Source organism: Stigmatopora argus, chromosome 20 (assembly GCF_051989625.1).
Source record: "Stigmatopora argus isolate UIUO_Sarg chromosome 20, RoL_Sarg_1.0, whole genome shotgun sequence".
Taxonomy (NCBI): domain Eukaryota; kingdom Metazoa; phylum Chordata; class Actinopteri; order Syngnathiformes; family Syngnathidae; genus Stigmatopora; species Stigmatopora argus.
In genome coordinates, this window is record NC_135406.1 from 11,672,689 (window position 1) to 11,694,057 (window position 21,369).

At 39.5% G+C, this 21,369-nt stretch overlaps 1 protein-coding gene across 1 annotated transcript; it reads left to right on the forward strand.

Moving 5' to 3' along the window:
* The first annotated feature begins 77 nt into the window (after nt 1-77).
* On the forward strand, nt 78-10,232 carry LOC144065577 (uncharacterized). The gene is made up of 2 exons (XM_077588552.1): nt 78-540; nt 6,972-10,232. The coding sequence occupies exons 1-2, from the start codon at nt 405-407 to the stop codon at nt 8,483-8,485; spliced, it is 1,650 nt and encodes a 549-aa protein (XP_077444678.1). The 5' UTR covers nt 78-404; the 3' UTR covers nt 8,486-10,232.
* Nucleotides 10,233-21,369: the final 11,137 nt, after the last annotated feature.

Here is a 21,369-nt window from a genome sequence, read left to right on the forward strand (position 1 = left end):
GTAACATTATCGCCCTCCTCTGTCTAAAATCTGAATTGAGAACTTGGCAATGTGACGTATTGAGACAGTAGAGGGCGACAATGCTCCAGTATGTTGGCTGCCAGCGACCGTAAAACCTCAAGAGGAAGAAGAAGAAGAAGGGATTCGGGCGTTCATTTCTGCATAGCTAGGGTTTTAACTTTGTGTTTGTGCGCCTCTTGTTTCTCCTCAATTTAACTTAACTTAAATGAAACAAAACCTCGACAACATGCTCAACATTAAATAGTTTGCGGACTCGAACGTTAGTCCGTTTATCTTCAATCCGTTTTGGGAGTCGTACTTTAGCCTGGCCTAGCTGGCAGCTAACAAAGGAACACGTCGTCTGCATCAGTACGTCGTCAAGCGAACACACAAAAGTGTTAAAAATGTCTGCGAGAACGACGCCGGTTGCGGCAAAGTTTCAGAAGGAACTTTATGGCGTGAAAGAGGATCTGTCTTTTCATCAACATTCCATTGTTTGCAAAATGAAGCAAGTTAAAGTTGTTCTTCACAAACTCGAAGGTACGTTCATACTTTACGTTACACAATTAATATTTCTTCATGATATATTTAACGGGGTCGCAATATATTGCATTTGCAAAGGCTTTGGCTGCGTTCACATCTCCAGGATTTCCCACAATCAGGTCCGAACTGGGAGATTTTTTCAGGCTCGGATGTCAGACATTTAATCAGGCCACCCGTGCATTGCCCACGCACAATATATGTTTGGATAATTGAAAGTAAAAGTCCACCCCAATATACACATTAGAGATGGCACTGTGAAGGAGTGGTTAATGCGTCCGCCTCACAGTTCTGATATGGACGGTTTAATCCTTGGTGGGTGCCAATGATAGACACCACAAAAGTCAAAACATTGGGGGTTCTGTTGTTGCTGCACTGGACAGAGATGGATTGGACAGGACTCGTGTTGTCAGCCTGGTTACAGACAGCGCTTCATCCATAGTCGGGAAAAAGCATGTGTTGTGATGAAGTACAGAGAGAAAGTACAACAACTAAATGGAGATTGCTTCTGGATATTTCACTGCACTCTGCTCCAGAAGGCCTTGTGTTGCAAGCCCCTGAAAATTAATCCCATCACGGGAGTGGTCGATCGCACTGTAAACTTCATCCCATCCAGTGGTCTGAATCATCGTCAAATTGACAAACTTCTCAGCAATAACACTACCCGCAGCCAGCCATACCACACTGACGTGAGACAATCAAGTCGAGTGGCCGTGCTGAGGCATTTCTTTGATCTACAAGAAGGAATCAGACAGTCCATGGAGAAAAAAACGAAACCCGGTGTTGGAATTACATTCTCAGGAATGGCTACCGGGCCTTGCATTTTTGTCTGATATTACTGAAGACTTGAACAATCTGAACAAAATGTTGCAAGGCTGTAAAAAAATGTTGCACACGTTTCTGAGAAAATATACATACCGTATTTTCACACCTATAAAACGCACCGTGTGATATGGCGCAGTCTCATTTGCGGGTATATTTTCTGTTTTTTGTCAATACATTGGATGCCTCGTCCGATAAGGCGCTAGCCCAGGGTTGGGCAAACTTTTCGGTCCAGGGGCCACATTGACTTTAAAAATTTGACAGGCGGGCCGGGTCAGCACAAGATACGATACATATTAAAAACTGCATCCGTTAACAGTACATATGAAACATAAACAGAAAAAAAGGACTCCAGCATGAACATACTCATCACTCATCTGGGATTTATAGGGTGCTTTCTTGGTTTTCATCAGACTAAAGGTCTGTTCACACACATGTAGAGCCAAATAACACCAGAATCCTCTGTGCCATCTTCTGGATGTTTGTAAATTTGGCTGCACTTAATGAAGCCTAAAACGCATAGACTTTCAGGGAGTTGAACTTGTCACACTGGAGATCAATCAGTTCCAACTGCAACTCCTCCAACTGCAACTCCTGTGGAACCGTTTCCGGGTCTTGTGAGAAAGGGCATGACACCAGCTGTTAAATTTTCCAAAATCACAAAACCGACAGCAGAATTGCTCATGAAGGTCATCCAATGATTTCCTGTATTTTGACCGCATATTTATATATATATATATATATATATATATATATTTATATATATTATATTTATATATATATATATTATAATTATATATATATAAATTTATTTATATATATATATATGTGTGTGTGTATATGTGTGTATATATGTATATGTATATATATATATATATATATATGTGTATATATATATATGTGTATATGTATATATATATATATATGTGTATATATATATATATATATAGTGGCGGGCGATGCATTTTCTGGTAGCGCCTTCAACGTATCAATCCAACCCTCAAAAACTATTTTGTGGCTATAAAACCTCTACTGCAGCTACAGCTGCAACACATAAAAAATAATCAATAAATTAATGCACAAAAAGGGGGTAAAATCCACTCCCTAGCAGCATTTCATGATTAAATACAAATACTGGAGCTTTTCAGACATTAAAACCAGGCCAGGGGGTGATTTTCCCGGGAAAAGACAGCGATGAACGTCAATGGTGTACGGGCAAACATTGCCTGAAAATGGGGTAAAATCCAGCCGAAAACAGCATTTATTGATTAAATACAAATACTGGAGCTTTTTAGACATCAGAACCGGGCCCGGAGTATCATTTCCCCGGTAAAAAGACAGCGATGAACGTCGATACGTCCATACGTGAAATGACAAAAAATGCACAAAAATACTAAAATTAGGTAAAATCCACTCCCTAGCATCATTTATTGATTGAATACAAATACTGGAGCTTTTGAGACATTACAACCAGGCCAGGGGGGTGATTTTTCCCGGGAAAAGACAGCGATGGACGTCAATGGTGAAACGCCAAAAATTAAACTGGGATAAAATCCACTTCCTAGCAGCATTTTGTGATTAAATACAAAAACTGGAGCTTAAATACAAACACTGGAGCTTTTCAGATATCAGAACTTGGCCCACAATTGAAATATTATTTAGGAATATGGCCATATTTTACTCACCAAAAATCCTTTTTACACAATATCCATCCTCCTTTCTTTCTTCCTTCTTTCCTATTGCCATCGAAGCTAATGATGAAAGTCGAGCCTGTCCTGTCATATTTCCGGCATAGTCCGTTTTGGAAATAGCATTAAATCAAAACAACAATATACTATTTGCTTGTGGAGCTAAGTTAGCACACTGAAAGTGCCGCACACACCATATTCCTGGCTGTAACAGGCTTGCTAGCTTCGGAGTTGACCGCCTTTTCTTAATGATGTCCATTTTTTTTCTGGAAAAGTCCGTCTGGAAAATAGCTTTGTGAGAGAAATCTGCAACAGAATTCATTTGTTTTTGCCACTGTCGGCCATGTGGGTGGAGTTTGCGATCTCTGGCTGCTTTGGCCCGCCTACTAGCCAATCATAGTTTGTGAAAGCAATGACATGTCCCAGCCAGCAAAATGCCAATGCCTATGAAAAATCATTGTGGGGTTGCCAACTCGAAATCTGATTGGTTAAAAGCAACAGTCTAGTTTAATGCAGCAGAGCCCGCAAGAACTGATTGTGAAGGCTTTGAGGCAGATCTGATCTGGCAACAAATAATGGCTGAAATGTGATTGGTTAAATGCTTCAATATGAAAACACACATCTGGAAGCAGTGCAACCAGGGGGAAAAGCAATGAAAGGAAGCTAACAGACTATTTGGAATAATAAGTATTGATGGAAAAAATATAATATGATTCAGATATTTCTTAGGCCAGCAGAGAAGGCCTTGAAGGCCCTGACGGCCCGCCACTGATATATATAGATAGATAGCTAGATAGCTATAGCTATATATATATAAATAAAATAATTTGGACAACGTCGGCGGGCCGGATTAAAAGGCCTAACGGGCCGAATATGGCCGGCGGGCCGTAGTTTGCCCATATCTGCGCTAGCTTGATACTAGAGTAGCGTACCTGTGTATACGTAGCCGCTACCGTACCTATGTTATGCTAGCCGCTAGCGTACCTATGTTATGCTAGCTTCTAGCGTATGTTAGGCTTGGCACTGGCATGTTTTTTTAAAGACAGCACGAGCAAAACTAAGTTTGGTAATGCTTTATTGAGGTCAAAGGTAAACTCTGATGTAAAGAGTTTGGCATTTAACATGCTAGGCTCCACTGTCAGTCAGAGTTGTGTATTCCTGGAACTTGATTCCAGCTTTGGCGGAAGCTCGAACAGTGCTGGCCGGCCGGCATTTGAGCCCAGTCCTCCACAATCCATTGTAACTCGCGACATGCATCACTCCCAAGCCTTTGATTCTCCTCGCTGTTATTTCAGCATCGACAATTCATTCCAAATGTTACTCGTGCGACGCTGGCTGCCCGAACTACAATGTTGGCCATCCGTTAGCAATCTGTCAGCAATCTAGTAGTAATCCAATAGCAAAGCTGTTCGATCCATGGCTTCAATCCATTTTCCAAGCGTTCCCACCCTCATTCTGTTGTCATTCACGTCAGGCATTTCCTCTGTATAGCTCTAATATGCTGTTTCTTTGAGTATTGAGAGAGTTTCTGAGGGTTAAAAGCGCTGCGAGCACACGGAAGCCAAATACCTTGCCACCCGCCTGGGATGTTTTGAAATGTTTTACCTTACTGGCCTGAATGGTTCTAAAATACTATCGAAGGAATTGAGATATTTTGATATTGGAAGCAATATGGCTGCCACAACATCTTATACTTCTGGTAAGAAAATTGTAATTTCTTTAATTAGAAAGCATCAGGTTCTCATCAAGATAGACTTATTTCTTTTTTCAAATTGAATAATTTGATATTTTGCATTTACAAAGACAGATATATTAACTTCCTTATGATATTGACTCTAATAATGTGCTTTTGATTCATACAGTGTCTCAGAAATACCACTTGTGATGATTTTTCTTTAGATTTTCCCTTCAAAGTAACATTTGTACTCCCGATCAAACCTATAAATATGGAGGTAAAAATTGTGAATCAGGGGGTGGCTTATACGCGAGAAATTGTAAAATTCAACAATTTTAAGGGTGCGGCTTGTACAATCGATTCCGGATCGATTCCCACGCTTAAGTCCCACAAGACAAATCATTTGTCAGAACTTGTAACTCAAAAGATTCACAATGCACTCATGTTACCGGATTCATCCTTTTTACAGTGCAGTTGAATCAAAAGCAGAAGTAAGGTGCGTAAGCCGTAGCGACGGTGTGAATTTCGAGGCATTTAAATTGGAAATTTGGTACTTTTCTGAAATAGTTGCTTTGACATTTTTGGGGGATTTCCAGAGTTTAGGGAGGTTGTCCGGTGTCCCGGAGTTTCTGTTACTTTTCGGAGAAGTTGGCACCTGAGTTTAGTTTTGTTAGTGTAGCGACCAGCGTATTTATCCTTTCTTTCCAGCCTAACCACTGCCGATATAAGTATATAAGATTTAAAATTCCCAGTACAGTGGTACCTCTACATATGAGCACCCCTATATGCGAGCATTTCGAGATACGAGTACAATTTCGAGCAAATAATTATCTCTAGATACGAGAAAAATTTCGAGATGCGAGAAAGCCGGTGGCCAAGACATGAGAGGCTGTTTATCATTGGAGCGCACTGTCTTTTTTGCCGCATCTCTTTCGTGTATAACAGATATGTACGAGCACTGGTCGGAGCGTTGGATTTTTTTCAGTGTTTTTTCCATCACTGAGCGCGAATGCCGGAGCGATCGCTAATACGAGGAGTATAGTATATTACTTCTCGTTGGCTGCTCATAAGAATATCAGGGCCACTGGCTCTCTCCCCTGCAACTCCACGTGTAATATCTCTGGTCGCAACTACCTCTTTATAAGTTCTCTGCGGGCACTGAGCGGAGCGTTGCATTTTTTTCAGTTTTTTTCCCCCTTAGCCTGTTAGCTCCCATTAGGGGAGCGATCGCTAATTCAAGACTACTTCTCGTTGGCAAGTGGTCGTGCATTATCTTATTGTGAGGATATTTGTGTGCATCATTTTCGGAATATTTTGAAGGGAATACAACAGCAAACAGCCCATCGATACTAAGTCAGGTTGTAGGCGGGGCAAACAGCCAACCTGGCCCGGAGAAGGTATAAAAATGTAAAACAAAATTAGAATTAAGTTTAGTGTAAGGTTAGATTAAATTTATTTTTGAGTGTCTGCATCATAATCCAAGTTCATTTAAATTTGTTTGTTATATTACTATTCACCAGTGCAAAAAGTCTCCCACGCTTGCCCCCCTCTATGTCCCTCTCCCTACCCTCCGCGAAATCCGTCTAATTTTAGATCTATTAAACACATTTTAGTAATATTAATGTACTGTACATATTATCTCCATTTTATTAAATGTTTTTAGTACAAACCAATGTGTGTTATTTAAGTATACTTATACTTAAACATAAATTATAATACAAAATATAGCACTGAATCAACTTACAAACAAATTCAACTTATGAACAATCGCTCGGAACCTAACTCGTTCGTAAGTAGGGGAGCGTCTGTACTCACAAATAAGGTCAAGCTGGGGCAAACACAACTTACTTAACTTTAGACAAGTGTCTTCTAAAGTAAGTAAGGACTCCACCGCCTTATCACCTGGATGCCAGACAGTCGAGCCCAGAACTAAAAAATAGAAGGGTTTAAGTAAGGTCAGGATGTGGACCGTGATTGGAGGAGGGATAAGTGGGAAGTCTTCACAGCTGTGTTGGCCTGGGCAGGGCTCCGCCACAGGTGTGGCGCCACAGCTCCAGGCAACTGCAAATCAAAACCAAACACAAAAACAATAAAACCTACAACATAATGTATACCCAGGCTGACAGCCATAACACTGACGAAATGAATGTATGGCCCCCTCTTCTGTTTTGTTTCATTTCTGTGAACAAGAAATTCAGTCATTTGAATTGGAAAATGTTTAATCATTTATCTCCGTGTCTTTGCAGGGTTCCCTCAACAAAAAATGAGAGATGAGCAACTTCCAATCAAAAAGGAGGAAGATTATGTCACCTGGTCACCTGGTGAGTCTGTGAAGTGGGATGATCTGGGCGTGGCCAGCGAAGGGGCAGAGCCTGAAAACGCCTCAGCATGGCTCCAAATTAAAGAGGAGGAGGAGCCAGAGTTCTCTCAACAGTGCAAAAGAGAAGATCAACCTCCAATCAAAAACGAGGAATATGTCAAATGGTCAACTGATGAGCCTTTCAAGGGTGAAGATGTTCTGGGCGTGGCCAGCGGAGGGGCGGAGCCTGCAAACGCCTCAGCATGGCCCCAAATTAAAGCGGAGGAGCCAGAGTTCTCTCAACAGTGCAAAAGAGAAGAGCAACCTCCAATCAAAAACGAATGTGTCAAATGGTCAACTATTGATGTTGAAGATGTTAAGAAAAATCCCAGTGGTGACAAACTCTGCAAATGCTTTCAGTGTGGGAAAACCTTTGGGGAAAAGTCTTCTTTGAAAACACATATGAGGAGCCACACTGGGGAGAAACCCTTATCATGTACAGTTTGTGGTAAAACATTTACACACAAGGGAAAATTTAAAATGCACACAAGAACCCACACTGGTGAAAAAACATTTTCGTGTTCAATTTGTGGTCAGACCTTCACACAGAAGGGACACTTAATTAGTCATGCAGCAAAACACACAGGTGAAAAACCATTTTCGTGTTCAGTTTGTGGTCAAGGATTCACAGACAAGGGAAACTTAAAAAGGCACACAAGAACCCACACTGGTGAAAAACCATTTTCGTGTTCAGTTTGCGGTAAAGCCTTTTCTCTAAAGCACCACTTAGAAGGCCACACAAGAACCCACACTAGTGAAAAACCATTTTCGTGTTCAGTTTGTGGTCAAACATTCACACAGAAGGGAAACTTAATTCGTCACGCAAGAACCCACACTGGTGAAAAAACATTTTCGTGTTCAGTTTGTGGTCAAACATTCACACGGAAGGATCACTTAATTAGTCATGCAAGAACACACACGGGTGACAAACCATTTTCCTGCTCAGTTTGTGGTCAAACATTCACACACAAGGGAAACTTAAAAATCCACACAAGAACCCATACAGGCGAAAAACCATTTTCCTGCTCAGCTTGTGGACAAACATTCACACAGAGGGGACACTTAAATCGTCACGCAAGAACCCACACTGGTGAAAAACCATTTTCGTGTTCAGTTTGCGGTAAAGCCTTTTCTCAAAAGCAAGACTTGCAAAGACACAGAAGAACCCACACTGGCAAAAAAACATTTTCCTGCTCAGTTTGTGGTCAAACATTCACACAGAAGGGAAACTTAAAAACCCACAAAAGAACCCACACAGGTGAAAAACCATTTTCCTGCTCAGTTTGTGGTCGAACATTTTCCCAAAGGAGAAGCTTAAAAGAACACGAATTAACCCACACTGGAGAACAATGTTTTCCTGCTCAGTCTGTGGCCACAGATTCGCTACAAAAGCCCAATTAAAAAGCTACACAATTGAAAAACCTGAAAAGAAGACTTAACAACCCGCACAGTAGAAAAGCCCTTTTTTTGCTCAATTTGTGGCAGGAATATCTTAAAAACACAATTACTCACATTGGTCAGAAACCCTTTTCCTGCTCAGATTCTTGCCAGAGATTTAGTCGTAAGGATAGATTTGAAAGGCGCAAATGTGTTGTGATAATCAGTGAGCGGCCAATGACGGCTTTGCTTGCTTTTTCAATTTCTGTATGAAAGATCATTGTAATCAAAGTATAATAGTATTTTGCATTTTGAAAATCTTGTTTACACTTTTTAATGTGTAATATCGATCCACACTATTCAAATACAGTAATACCTTAAGATACGATCTTATTGCGGGATTGAGCTAGTATGTCAATTTACTCGTATCTCAAGTCAATTCTTCCCATAGAAATGAACAAAATACAAATTAATCCGTTTCCATCCTAAAAAAACCCACAAAAAATTGTTCTAATTTACTACCGACTCACAATTGGGAAACATCTGGTATGCTCATATCTCAAATTTGTCTCGTCTGTTGGAACACTTGTGTGTCAAGGTATTACTGTATAAGAAAATTGAGTGTCTGAAGATTTTATTTACTTCAAAATTCTATCCGTAATAGTAGAGCCTAAATTAGGAAATTACAAAGTAAATAATCAATAATGTGATGTAAAAATATGGAAAATATGTCTTCACAGTTAAAGACATGCCTAAGAAATTTGAAAAATTGCAGTTTTTGTCTATTGAATTTGCTAGCAAATCCAATAAGAATATTGAGTGTTATTCAAACATGATACATTTTAATGAAAATATTTGATATATTGAATCTAGGATCTAAGAAACAGTAGAAATATGGTGTGAAAGACAATGAATTTGCTCAAAATAAGTACTACAACGTCCTTATACTTTTGTCATATTATAAGATGAATCACGTTTTTAAACCGATTCAACGTGTCATCTTTTTGGTAGTTCCAATAAAGCTCTTTTTGGTGAAAAATACTTTTTGGGTCTTTTTGTTGACAAAATCAGCCTTCCAAATTCAAAAGTGACAAAAAAGAGAAGCGTTATTTGCTAAAATTTAAAACTAAGAGGAAAATGAATACATTAATTTGAACAATTTGACAAATTAATATATAAAAGATTGTTTTCTTTCTACAGGTGTGAAAATACAGTAACTTTGTCTGAAATTAATGGTAAATTGTTTTTATCTTTGATGTTGAAGGGGATAATTGGTAGAAATGTAACTAAATTTTTATTTTTGCTTTACTTAGCTTATTTACATTAGAAAAGTCATTTTAGTACATCTGCTTGCAACGGAGTAAATGCTTTGCTCCTTAGTTAGACCAAACAACAGGATGGTCGAATCCTCTTGGACTGCTGGAATGTGGAGAAGAACCTTCGGCTCTACATGACCTTCATTTGTTTTGAGAGCTAAAACTTGTATTGTAACTAGGGTCCTTTATTGACTTCTCACTCCTATTTTCTCACCCCTCCCTTGAGAGCTGAGACGTCCTTTGAACCTAGACAGAGACAAGTCGGTTCGATTCTCTCTTGCAAGAATTTCACAGAGGATTGTCTTGTATCCTAGTAGTGGTATGATAGGTTCACCAATAGGCATTCCCAAATGCACGCAGAAATAAAGAGACAAGGGTGAAGAGGTCATCCTGCCTTTAACTTCCCCGGTAGCCACCAAGTGCTACTCACAAACTCTAACTCATTCCTTCATCAAAGTGCGCTGTCAACTTGATGGGCTGGCACCTTCTTATCAAGTTGTGTCCTGTCATCAAATGCAGCCCAGACGGTCTAAATCTACACTTTCCAGATGGACTCTCATTCTTTTGCAGTCCCGATTATCGTCCAGAGTTCCAGCTTCCACAACTCCAAGACTCTCCTCCAAGGCACAAACAAGCAACTTAAAGAGCTTCTCCTTAGTAGAGCTCTGTCCTGTAGCCAGATGTGTCCTTGAACACTTGCAACATTGTCAATCTTCTATTTGCCGGTTCATAACAAATAGCTTACTGTATGAAGTAAGGGAAAATCCCATCCCTGTTCGGTTTCGGTAACACCGTTTTGAGAGAATAAAGGTGAATGAATGTAAGTTGTCTGTCTCGGCGCATTTGTGGACGACAGCCTTGCCTGTGGTTCACCTGTGCTCAGAATATTCTGTAATAAAAGCTTCGAAGTCACTGTTCATCGCCTCCATCCTGTATTTGGACACCCAAAATCTTCCACATCCGAAATTAATTGAACCTGAGAAGGAAGACAGAGTGCTCTTCCTTCAACAGTCGTTCACCATCACTGCAAAGATTGTGCTACAGTAGCCTAATAAGGTGTTAGTTGCCAAACATGAAGTAATAGGTGGGTGGTATTTTGCTCAGCAGAATTAAAAAGAACCAGTTTGTGGATCATTGAAAAAATAACTCTTCTCTGAAAATTCTGGATTGTTTTTTCATCGTGAGTATATTGTTAAACTACATTAATGGAAATATTGCTGTGCATTCAAACAATTCATAACCTCACTATAATAAAAAAAACTCTTCAATTAAAGAAAAAAAATATTTGAATGCAAAATCATAGCTGAGATTAAAACAAATGCACTCAAGCACTATTTTTCACTGTTTAAAACTGATTTTTGATTGAGGTAAAGTTTTGTGTTTGGGCCATGTTTTGGTTGGGGCATTCGTGTCTTTATAATTTATCAAAAGTTTGCTTCAAAGAGAAATAACACATTTTTAAGTTAGACAGCACAGTATCCATGCATCCACTATTGGCCATGATGAAAGTTTCTTTCAATACAAAAAGCAACCTATTGTGTCTTTATAACCTTATTCAGTGAGTTCAATATAAGTATTTGAACACCCAGCTATATTGCAAGTTCTCCCACTTAGAAATCATGGTGTTCTGACATTTTCATCGTAGGTGCAGGTCCACCTTAAAAAGAAAAATCCAGAAATCACACTTGAAAAATGTTTGAAATGTATCATTTTGATCTAGCGTGATCATCTGAATTGGTAGTTTATACATTTTCGCGAAAGCTATGTCAAACAGCAACCATCTGACATTCTGGTCAGCAAACTATAATGTCAGTGATGACTGTGGAATTGAAGAACTCCTTCAAATACAACCCACTTCTTTGTCAGAGCGGGAGCAGCACATGCTTAAACAAGCAAAAACCACAGCACCAGATTTGAATTTTTTCAGATATTTTCATCAAGATACATTTCCGGTAGGTGATTATGTTCAGAAAAAAAATATAAAGAGAACTTTTAACCCAGAGTCTGGAACCGTATTATCAATGAAAAAATCCACTACGAGCGCAGAAATCCAACAATAGAACACCACTCGTGTTTCGATCAGGGGGGCCGTTCTTCCCAATCACTCCCTCGAGGTCTCACATCAGCATTGAAGTCCCCCAGCAGAACAAGGGAGTCCCCATAAGGAGCACTCTCCAGCACCCCCTCCAAGGATTCCTAAAGTGGTAGGTACTCTGAACTGCTTTTTGGTGCATGCACACAAACAACAATCAGGTGCCGTCCCCCCACCCGAAGATGGAGGGATGCTGGAAGAGTGTCCAAGCCCCCTCAAGAGGGGTGGTACCGGAACCCAAGCTGTGTAGTGCTGAACCAAACTATGTCGAGCCGGAATTTCTCAACCTTACGCTCAGGCTCTTTCCCAACCAGAGAGGTGACATTCCACACCCCAAGAGATAGTTTCTGCAGCCGGGGATCGCCCTCTTTGGCCCCTCTCACAGGTGGTGAGCCCAGGTGAGGGGGAACCCACGTCGCCTCTCCGGGCTGTGCCCGGCCGGGCCCCATGGGTCTAGCCCTGGCTACCAGGCGCTTGCCATCGCTCCCCTCCTCCGGGCCTGGCTCCAGAGTGGGGCCCTGGTGACCCGCGTCCGGGTGAGGGAAGATGTCGTCCAATAATGTTGCTCATCATAAGAGGTCTTCTGAGCCATTCTTCGTCTGATCCCTCGCATCAGACCAGTTTGCCATGGATAACCCTACCCCGGGGTTCAAGGCTCCGGACAACATAGCTCCAAGGGTCACTGGGACTGACAAACCCCACCACCATGATAAGGTAATGATTCGTCGGTGGGGTATTATTAGCTTAAGTGCATGTTTAAATTGATAGAATTATTATGGAATATTCTATATGTGTTGTAAACATTTTTCAATAAGTAGTAATGCTATAAATCAAGTCATGGGAAGATGGACTTTTTTCCTGCAGTCGACTCTTCAAGGGCGAAGGCGTTACGGACACTTCTACCAAATGTTATGACGAAGACTCCAGCAGATTTGAAAATACTGCTTTGTTTACCTTATAAAGAAATTATTATGCTTACTGGTGCAAATAATAATGCCGTTGTTTTGCTTATTGTGCAAATTCTTACGCAGGTTTTCCGATAAAAACAGAGTGTTTTTATAACCTTCATGATGTTATTCGGTTGAGCTTATACAATTGTTCAAAACAGTTGAATGTTTTGGTTATGTGCCGCTAAATGGACCGAAGAGTATGCCGCTCGTCAGAATGCACTGTGGACTGAGACGGCGTCACATTGCATCTCCTTCGAAGTTGTAAGCAGAATTTGTTGAAAGATGTTTTTCCTTTTTTAATTAAATATTACTAATAATGATTTAAAAGGTTTGAATCATTATTCCAACATAAATTCAACATGGTATCTTATTTTGTAAATCCCTGGGCCGAATGTCTCGTACCGCCTTTTTTATTGTAATGGAAATTTTTAAATGCGTAATGGATGACTCTGTGAATAGCAGGAATAACCAAGGCTATGCCAGTCCCCGGCCGAGACCAAGGTTCTTGCGCTGGTGGTCCTCAGGAGCTCTGTCAGCAGGTGGGAATACCCACGTGCTCTCAGTATATCTGCTTCAATGTGATTGATTAGTTTTGTGAGTTACCTTGTAAAGTGTGAAGTGATATGTCAGAAGAAGCAGAGTGGTGCAGCGGAAGCGTGCTGGGCCCATAACCCAGAGGTCAATGGATCGAAACCATTCTCTGCTACTAACATCAGTTCTTTTTTTGAAGAAGCAAACTACCCCACTTCCAAGTGTTACCATTGCTGTGAAAAATTGTTCTTGACAACTATTAATTCTGTAAAACTTATCTTTTCTCATATTCTTCTGAGGGATTCCTACTGATCAAAAATCAGATCGGAAATCGGGCCTGATCGCATCATTTTCACAAGATCGGAATTTGATAAAAAACGAATTGTTTTTTTTAATGCCTTGACATTCTGATGAAGGCGGAAGTGATACCGCAAAACATGTCAGGTAAGGCCTAAAATTCATTGTGAAAAAGGAACAGAAAATAGTCAAATAGGAACATTCATTTTTATTTCATTACATTTAGTCCATTTTTTTTGTCATCTATTTCAAATATTAACAACAACAAGTGTTTAATTGCATTCTAGTTTCATACACTTTGAGAGCATGTTCTCAACAAAAAGAAAATGCAGTACCAGTTAAAAAAAACAACTGAACAAGCCAGGTAAAAAAAAGTGAAAACAATCAAAAATTACATCTAAATATGAGAAAAGAAATTCCTGTCCTTAGGAATAAAACATTGGCAACAAACTGAGCAAAAAAGTTGCTCTCTTACTGAATGTTTGAAAAGGTCTTTGCGCCTGTGTGGGTTTGTTGTGTGATGCTTTAAGTTTTCCTTCCAAATGAATGTTTGACTACAGACTGGCCAAGAAGAGGGGTTTCAAATTCTATACAAGAGGAAACTTAGAAGCATATTTGTCATTAAGGTGACTTGATGACTGGGCTGTCTCGCACTGTCTTTGCCGCATATCTGGATAAAACATGATTGTGCTGAATGGAGGTAGGTGTGTACGCGAGCACGGGTCCTCCTGTCTAGAATTTGGGGGACGCAGTCCACGCGAGACTTCCAAATATGTCGATAACTGCTGTTTCCTCGATTTTTGAATGTATTTTTTTTCTGAGGAAAAAATAAATAAAAACGAAAAACAAACAAGAAAAAAATAATTCAAAAACATAACGCCAAAAATACATTTTGAAAAACAAAGAAAAACACCCTCAGACAATAAATTAATTTGAAAAACGAAGAAAAAAATACTTAAAAAAAACAACACCACACCAAAGATGAATTAATTTGAAAAACGGCCAGGACTTTATTTTATTTTCAAGGAGAGTGCGATCAGCTTCCGTAAACCTGAACCCCATTAGAAAGAAATTAATTCAACATCACCTTTTATTTTGTCTCATGAAGGTCCCCTAACATAATGAAACAAAACATAAACGGCTCAGTGAAACGAACATGGATGTAATCTTAAACTTCCTTTAGTACACAACAGACAAACTGTTAGGGTTGCTTGGTTTTGTTATGCTTTTTCCCACCTGGTTTCCTGTCTGAGTGATTGCCCATTGTGTTTAGCTGTCGTGTCTCCGCCCCTGGTGTATCCTTCCTCCCTCTTGTGTTTCCCAGGTGTTCCTAATTGTCTCGTCAACACATGTCAGTCTATTATAACCCCACTGACTGCTGTCATTGTTGGATCGTCTGCTGATTACCATGCCATGTTTCCACATTTTCCTCGATCCAACGTGGCGCCCCTTGTTCCTCGCTTTCCCGTGTCTTCCCTAGTCAGGTTTTGTTTTGTTATTTGACGCCAAGTCTTTTGTTAGTCTATTGCCTCCGGTTTAAGTTATTAAAGTTTCGTTTGAGTACTACTTCCTTCTCCTTGCCTGCTTCACTGCAATTGGGTCCAAAAGATGTAACACAAACGGAGCATATAACAATACAGTAAATTCTCGCTATTCTGTGAGAACAGTGTCTCGCAGCCATTGTAAGCGTCTGTTGGCTTATTTAAAAATCCGCTGCAATGCTCTGAAGAAGGGTAAGAGCAGCTCAAAAAAGCCCTGGATGTAACTCTTGGCATTCCCAAGAATGCCAATGATGCCATGAATCTCTCCATGCTGGAAGATAACTGAACATGATGACAAGATGGCAAAACATTTGCTCACGAATCAAGTCCAGTTTGCTTACATGTCACCTTCATCTCTCCCCCTTCAGGTTTTGATGAATGCATTGAGTCACAAGAAGAGCTGCTCCTGCAGGATTCATTCAAGGTCTGGGATTCAAGAATAGCCTTGAGCATGGGAAAAAAATAGACAAATCTTCCTCTTGAAGTCCTTGGTGGTGTGCAAGGTGGTCAAGGATGCCTAGAGAACGAGTACATTTACAAGAAAAAAAACTCAATGTGTCATCCTTAACCCACTTTGTACCGATGCAATGTTCTCCATCAAAATGTTCATCATGCCATTTCTTCTATAGATGGCAGACATCAAGCTGACTGAGCACCTTAAAAGAGACCCCGCACGTTTGCTTTTTTAGTGGCCCACCGTTCCTGGAGGTCGAGCAACATTGTTCTGAAGGTTAGTTTCATTGTCAAGAATAAAAGTACAGCAAGAATTATGGTCAACATTTTCATCAAAAAAGCACTGATTAAAAAGTGCTTGTTTTTCTAATTGTCTTAACATTTTAAACGTTGTCCTTGTCAATAGGCTTCCACGATTGAGACCAAGTTGGAATGAATTGGCCATATGCCAAAACTAATCCAGGAGCACACCACTGACCTGAGGGGGGCAGTCAAGGAGACGAATACCAAGACTGCCAAGCTCCACAAGACGCCAAGGTAGGAAGCACGGAAACTTCATACAATTCAAGAGGCATCCTGCTTCAGTAAAAGTGACAAAAAGTATTCCTTTTTTTAATGAATAATAATCCAAAAATGTGATTGGCATCCTCAGCCACTGTTGTTTTCACTTGACTAAGTACCTTTTAAAAAATGTATTTTTCAATGTCATTGTAGTATTTACTGAAATGAACAGTTGAATTATAAAAATTGCTTTCGACATGCACGGGATTGGAAGTGATGTGAAAAGTGCAAAAGCAACGTTACACAAGCCCATGTCTGTAGGAGTAACGGAACAAATTGTGTCTGGCAGGTCAGCGAGAACCATTGAGGCCATGTCACTGTCCATTGTTTCACAACCATGGTGTCTTCCAACAGTCGATGCTCCAAAATGAAGCATGGTTTGACTTTTTCAGATTGGACACAATAAACATCAAGAAATGGAGAATAAAACAAAGATTGAGTTATTGTGGGTTTCCAATCCTTAGCCAACATGTATTCTCATACAAAGGGCCCAAGGTCTTTAGCTGAGTGAGGAGATATCATCATGGAAACATGTGGATGAGATGGTGACATGGGGAGATCTGGTGGGTTATCCTTCATGTACCATTTTAATTGTTCATCAGACAAATGTGTATTGAAAGCCACTCCGGGTTACCAATAAACAAATCGCCACAATGTATTTGCCAAGTGTGTCCTTCAATTGTTTGTAATGAATCAGTATAGACCTCATTACCTTGCCTATCATAGTAGAGCGTGCAATGCAAGCAGTCAGAAACCAAATCATATGTACGTAGGTGCCGTACCCAGGGCAGTCACAAAGGCCAGTAGTGTTCGGCTTGTTTCCAGCCGTCGGAGTCGGTGTCAATGCGAGCCCAGTAGATGTCAGCTGATAGATCTGTAATACAACTTCAGGAATAGGCACAGAAAAAGTGAGATCAATTTAAAGGAAATAGGTTTCTTACCAGACTGCAAGATGGAGAGAGAGCTCTAACAGTGGTGAACCGCTCAGCGTGGTGTCCTTTGCAACTCTCTCTCCGAATGAACAGTGGGTCAGTCTTTATATAGGAAAACAGGGAAATATTTCTAAGACAGTGATGTAGGACAAAGTTTATGTAAACAAAACTTTAGGCTGATATGGTTAGACATTTGCAGGGCTAAATTGTATGCAAACACGATATTTTTATAGCTCACACAAACTGCCGCAGCCTATCTTACATCGCGCGATTCGAACAAACAATTATTAAGCTAGTTGGCCACATCGCACAATACAAGCAAACAATTGCAAACCCTGTTAGCCATCTTATCTTACATTTTGTGATGCGAACAAACAATTGCAAACCCAGCTAGTTAGCCTATCTTACATTCCACAATCTTAACAAACAATTGCAAAGCCAGCTAGTTAGCCTATCTTACATTCCACGATCTTAACAAACAATTGCAAAGCCAGCTAGTTAGCCTATCTTACATTCCACTATCTTAACAAACAATTGTAAAGCCAGTTTGGCCAGTCTATCTTACATTTTACAATCTTCTCAAACAATTGTAAAGCGCGTTTCGCCACATGGCGCGACATGAACAAATAATTATTAAGCCAACTGGCCACTATATCTTACACAGCAAAGATTGGGGCAGTTGCTTGGTGGTGCCTTGCAGGAGTCTTGGAGTTAATGTCCATCTGGACAGGACACATCTTTATAAGAAAGTCCCCGCCCATCAAGTTGAGAGGGAACTTTGGAGCATAGATGAAGGAATGAGTGATAGTCAGTGAGTAGCACTTAGTGGCTACCGGGGAAGTTAAAGGCAGGATGATCTCTTCACCCTTGGAGCCTAGTAGTGGTATGATAACTTCACCAATAGGCATTCTCAAATGCCCGCACAAATAAAGAGATGGGGCAATCCTCTGTGAAATTCTTGCAAGAGAGAATCGAATCGACTCGTCTCTGTCCAGGTTCATTCTCACGTTACACGCATCTTTCCCCTGTTTTAGCTTCAAGGACCCTAGTTACAATGGACGTCTCAGCTCTCAAAACAAATGAAGGTCATGGAGAGACGAAAATAGGAGTGAGAAGTCAATAGTAGAAGAGCCTAGTTACAATAGAAGTTTTAGCTCTCAAAACAAATGAAGGTCATGTAGAGACGAAGGTTCTTCTCCACATCCCAGCAGTCCAAAAGGATTCGACCTTCCTGTTGTTTGGTCTAACTAAGGAGCAAAGCATTTACTTCATTGCAAGCAGATGTAGACTATAATAACTTTTCTCTCGTGTTAATGAGCTAAATAAAGCAAAGCGTACTTCATTGCGAGCAAATATATAATAATGTAAGACCAATAACCCTAACAGTATATTTTTCAATAGAAATGAACCACCATCTCCCCCGTTTGCGAGGATTAATATATTAAACCTGTACCCTTTACAGCAATTAAGCCACATAAAATGCATGCTAATCAAAAACTCCAAATTCATTCAATAATGTGTATCGCGCAGTTGTTTGAAATGAGCAATACCCCAATCTAGTAGTTTTTTGCAAACATTTAACATTACATTCCCTTTGTAGTTTGTCTATCATCTCCTATAAAACTTTCTTACTCGATGTTTTTCCAATAGTTGCACATAAAATAAAAATCTAGTTACATATCTCCCAATTATCCCCTTCAACATCAAAAAGATTTTACCGTTAATTTCAGATAATGAAGTTAGCGTATTTTCATACCTGTAGAAAGAAAACAATCTTTTATATATTAATTTGTCAAATTGTTCAAATTAATGTACCACTGTAGAGAGCATCCTGGCGTACGGTATCACAGTGTGGTACGCTGGAAGCACGGCGGCAGACAAAAAGGCCGTGCAGAAAGTGATTAACACTGCCCAGAGGATTGTCGGCTGCTCTCTGCCCTCACTTGAAGACATTGCCAGCCCTCGTTACCTCAGCAGAGCCAAGAACATCATAGGGGACCCTTACCACCCTGGTCACAATCTGTTCCAGCTGCTGCCCTCTGGAATACGCTATAGGTCCCACAAAGCACGGACAAGTAGGCTTAAGGACAGTTTTTTCCCCACATCCATCAGACATCTAAACTCGCGGTAACATAACACACATTCCCTTCTGCGGTAATATAAAAAGAGGTTTTGGGTGGTGATCTGCCTCCTACTAGCTGACTGAAGTAAGGTAAGTGGAAGACAGTGAGAGGTAAGCGAGAGGTAAGCGACCTGTATCCACAATAGCAGAATGCCAATTACAAGTCCGTACTAGATTTAGGTCTTTTGCCGAGTAAATGTAGCTTATGGAGAAGCACCATCAATTTCGTCACACGCAGTTTCTGCGTGTGATGACAAGTAGGCTTTTTGTGTTGTGATAACTACAACAGGGGCCTATGTCCGATTATTATTATTATTCATTAAATCTGGGCAAATAACGCTTCTCTTTTTTGTCACCTTTGAATTTGGAAGGCTGATTTTTTTTCAACAAAAAGACCCAAAAAGTATTTTCCCCCAAAAGAGTTTTATTGGAACTACCAAAAAAATGACACGTTAAATCGGTTTAAAATCGTGATTCATCTTATAATATGACAAAAGTATAAGGACAATGTACAACTTATTTATTTATTTTGAGCAAATTCATTATCTTTCACACCATATTTCTAATCATGTTTCTTAGATCCTAGATTCAATATATCAATCATTTTCATTCAAATGTATCATGTTTGAATAACACTCAATATTCTTATTGGATTTGCTGGCAAATTCAATAGACAAAAACTGCAATTTTTCAAATTTCTTAGGCATGTCTTTAACTGTGACGACATTTTCCATATTATTTAGATAGTAAATAAAATAAAATCTTCAACGACACTTAATTTTCTTATACAGTAATACCTTGACATACAAGTGTTCCAACATACGAAACAAATTTGAGATGAGAGCATACCAGATGGTTCCAATTGTGAGTCGGTAGTAAATTAAAACAAATTTTGGTGTTTTTTTTTTAGGATGGAAACGGATTAATTTGTATTTTGTTCATTTCTATGGGAAGAATTGACTTGAGATACGAGTAAATTGATATACTAGCTCGACCCCGCAGTAAGCTCGTATCTTAAGGTATTACTGTATTTGAATCGTGTGGATCGATATTACACATTAAAAAGTGTAAACAAGATTTTCAGAATGCAAAATACAATTATACTTCACTAACAATGATCTTTCATACAGAAATTGAAAAAGCAAGCAAAGCTGTGATTGGCCACAGCTTATCACAACACATTTGCGTCTTTTAAGTCTATCCTTACAACTAAATCTCTGGCAAGAAGCTGAGCAGAAAAAGGGTTTCTGACCGACGTGGGTACCGTATTTTCACGACTATTCGGCGCATCGTATTTTTAGCTGCAGTGTCAGTAACGGGTGCTATTTCTGTATTTTAAACACACAAAGCATGCACCGTTTTGTAGACGCATATATATTATATATGGATGAACATCGAAACGCAATAGCGCCGGCTACCGGAAGTAGCCTATTTCCGGGTTCCGGTGTGCAGTGACTGCTGGGAAATATAGTTCTTGCACGCTACACCCACACGCTAAAAACACGTTTTTAAAAAGGTAACGGAAGCAAAACTGAGTTTGGTTGTACTTTATTTAGACATTTTACAACTTACTTATGTCATCATCACCCACAAATCCATCAAAGTCCTCATTTTCTGTGTCCGAATTCAACAATTGCCCAAATGAGTCTTCCAAAACACCGGGTCGAGCGGTTGTAGTTCTTAAGCCTCCGGGAATGACGGCAAGCTTTGAGTTATAATATAATATATATATATATTATATATATATTATATTATATTATAACTCAACGACTATATATATATATATATATATATATATATACGATATATATATATATATATATATATATATATATATATATATATATATATATATATATATATATATATATATATACATACATATACACATATATACACATATATACACATATATACACATATATACACACATATATATACACATATATATACATACATATACATACATACATATACATATACACACATATACACACATATACACACATATACACACATATACACACATATACACACATATACACACATATACACACATATACACACATATACACACATATACACACATATACACACATATACACACATATAC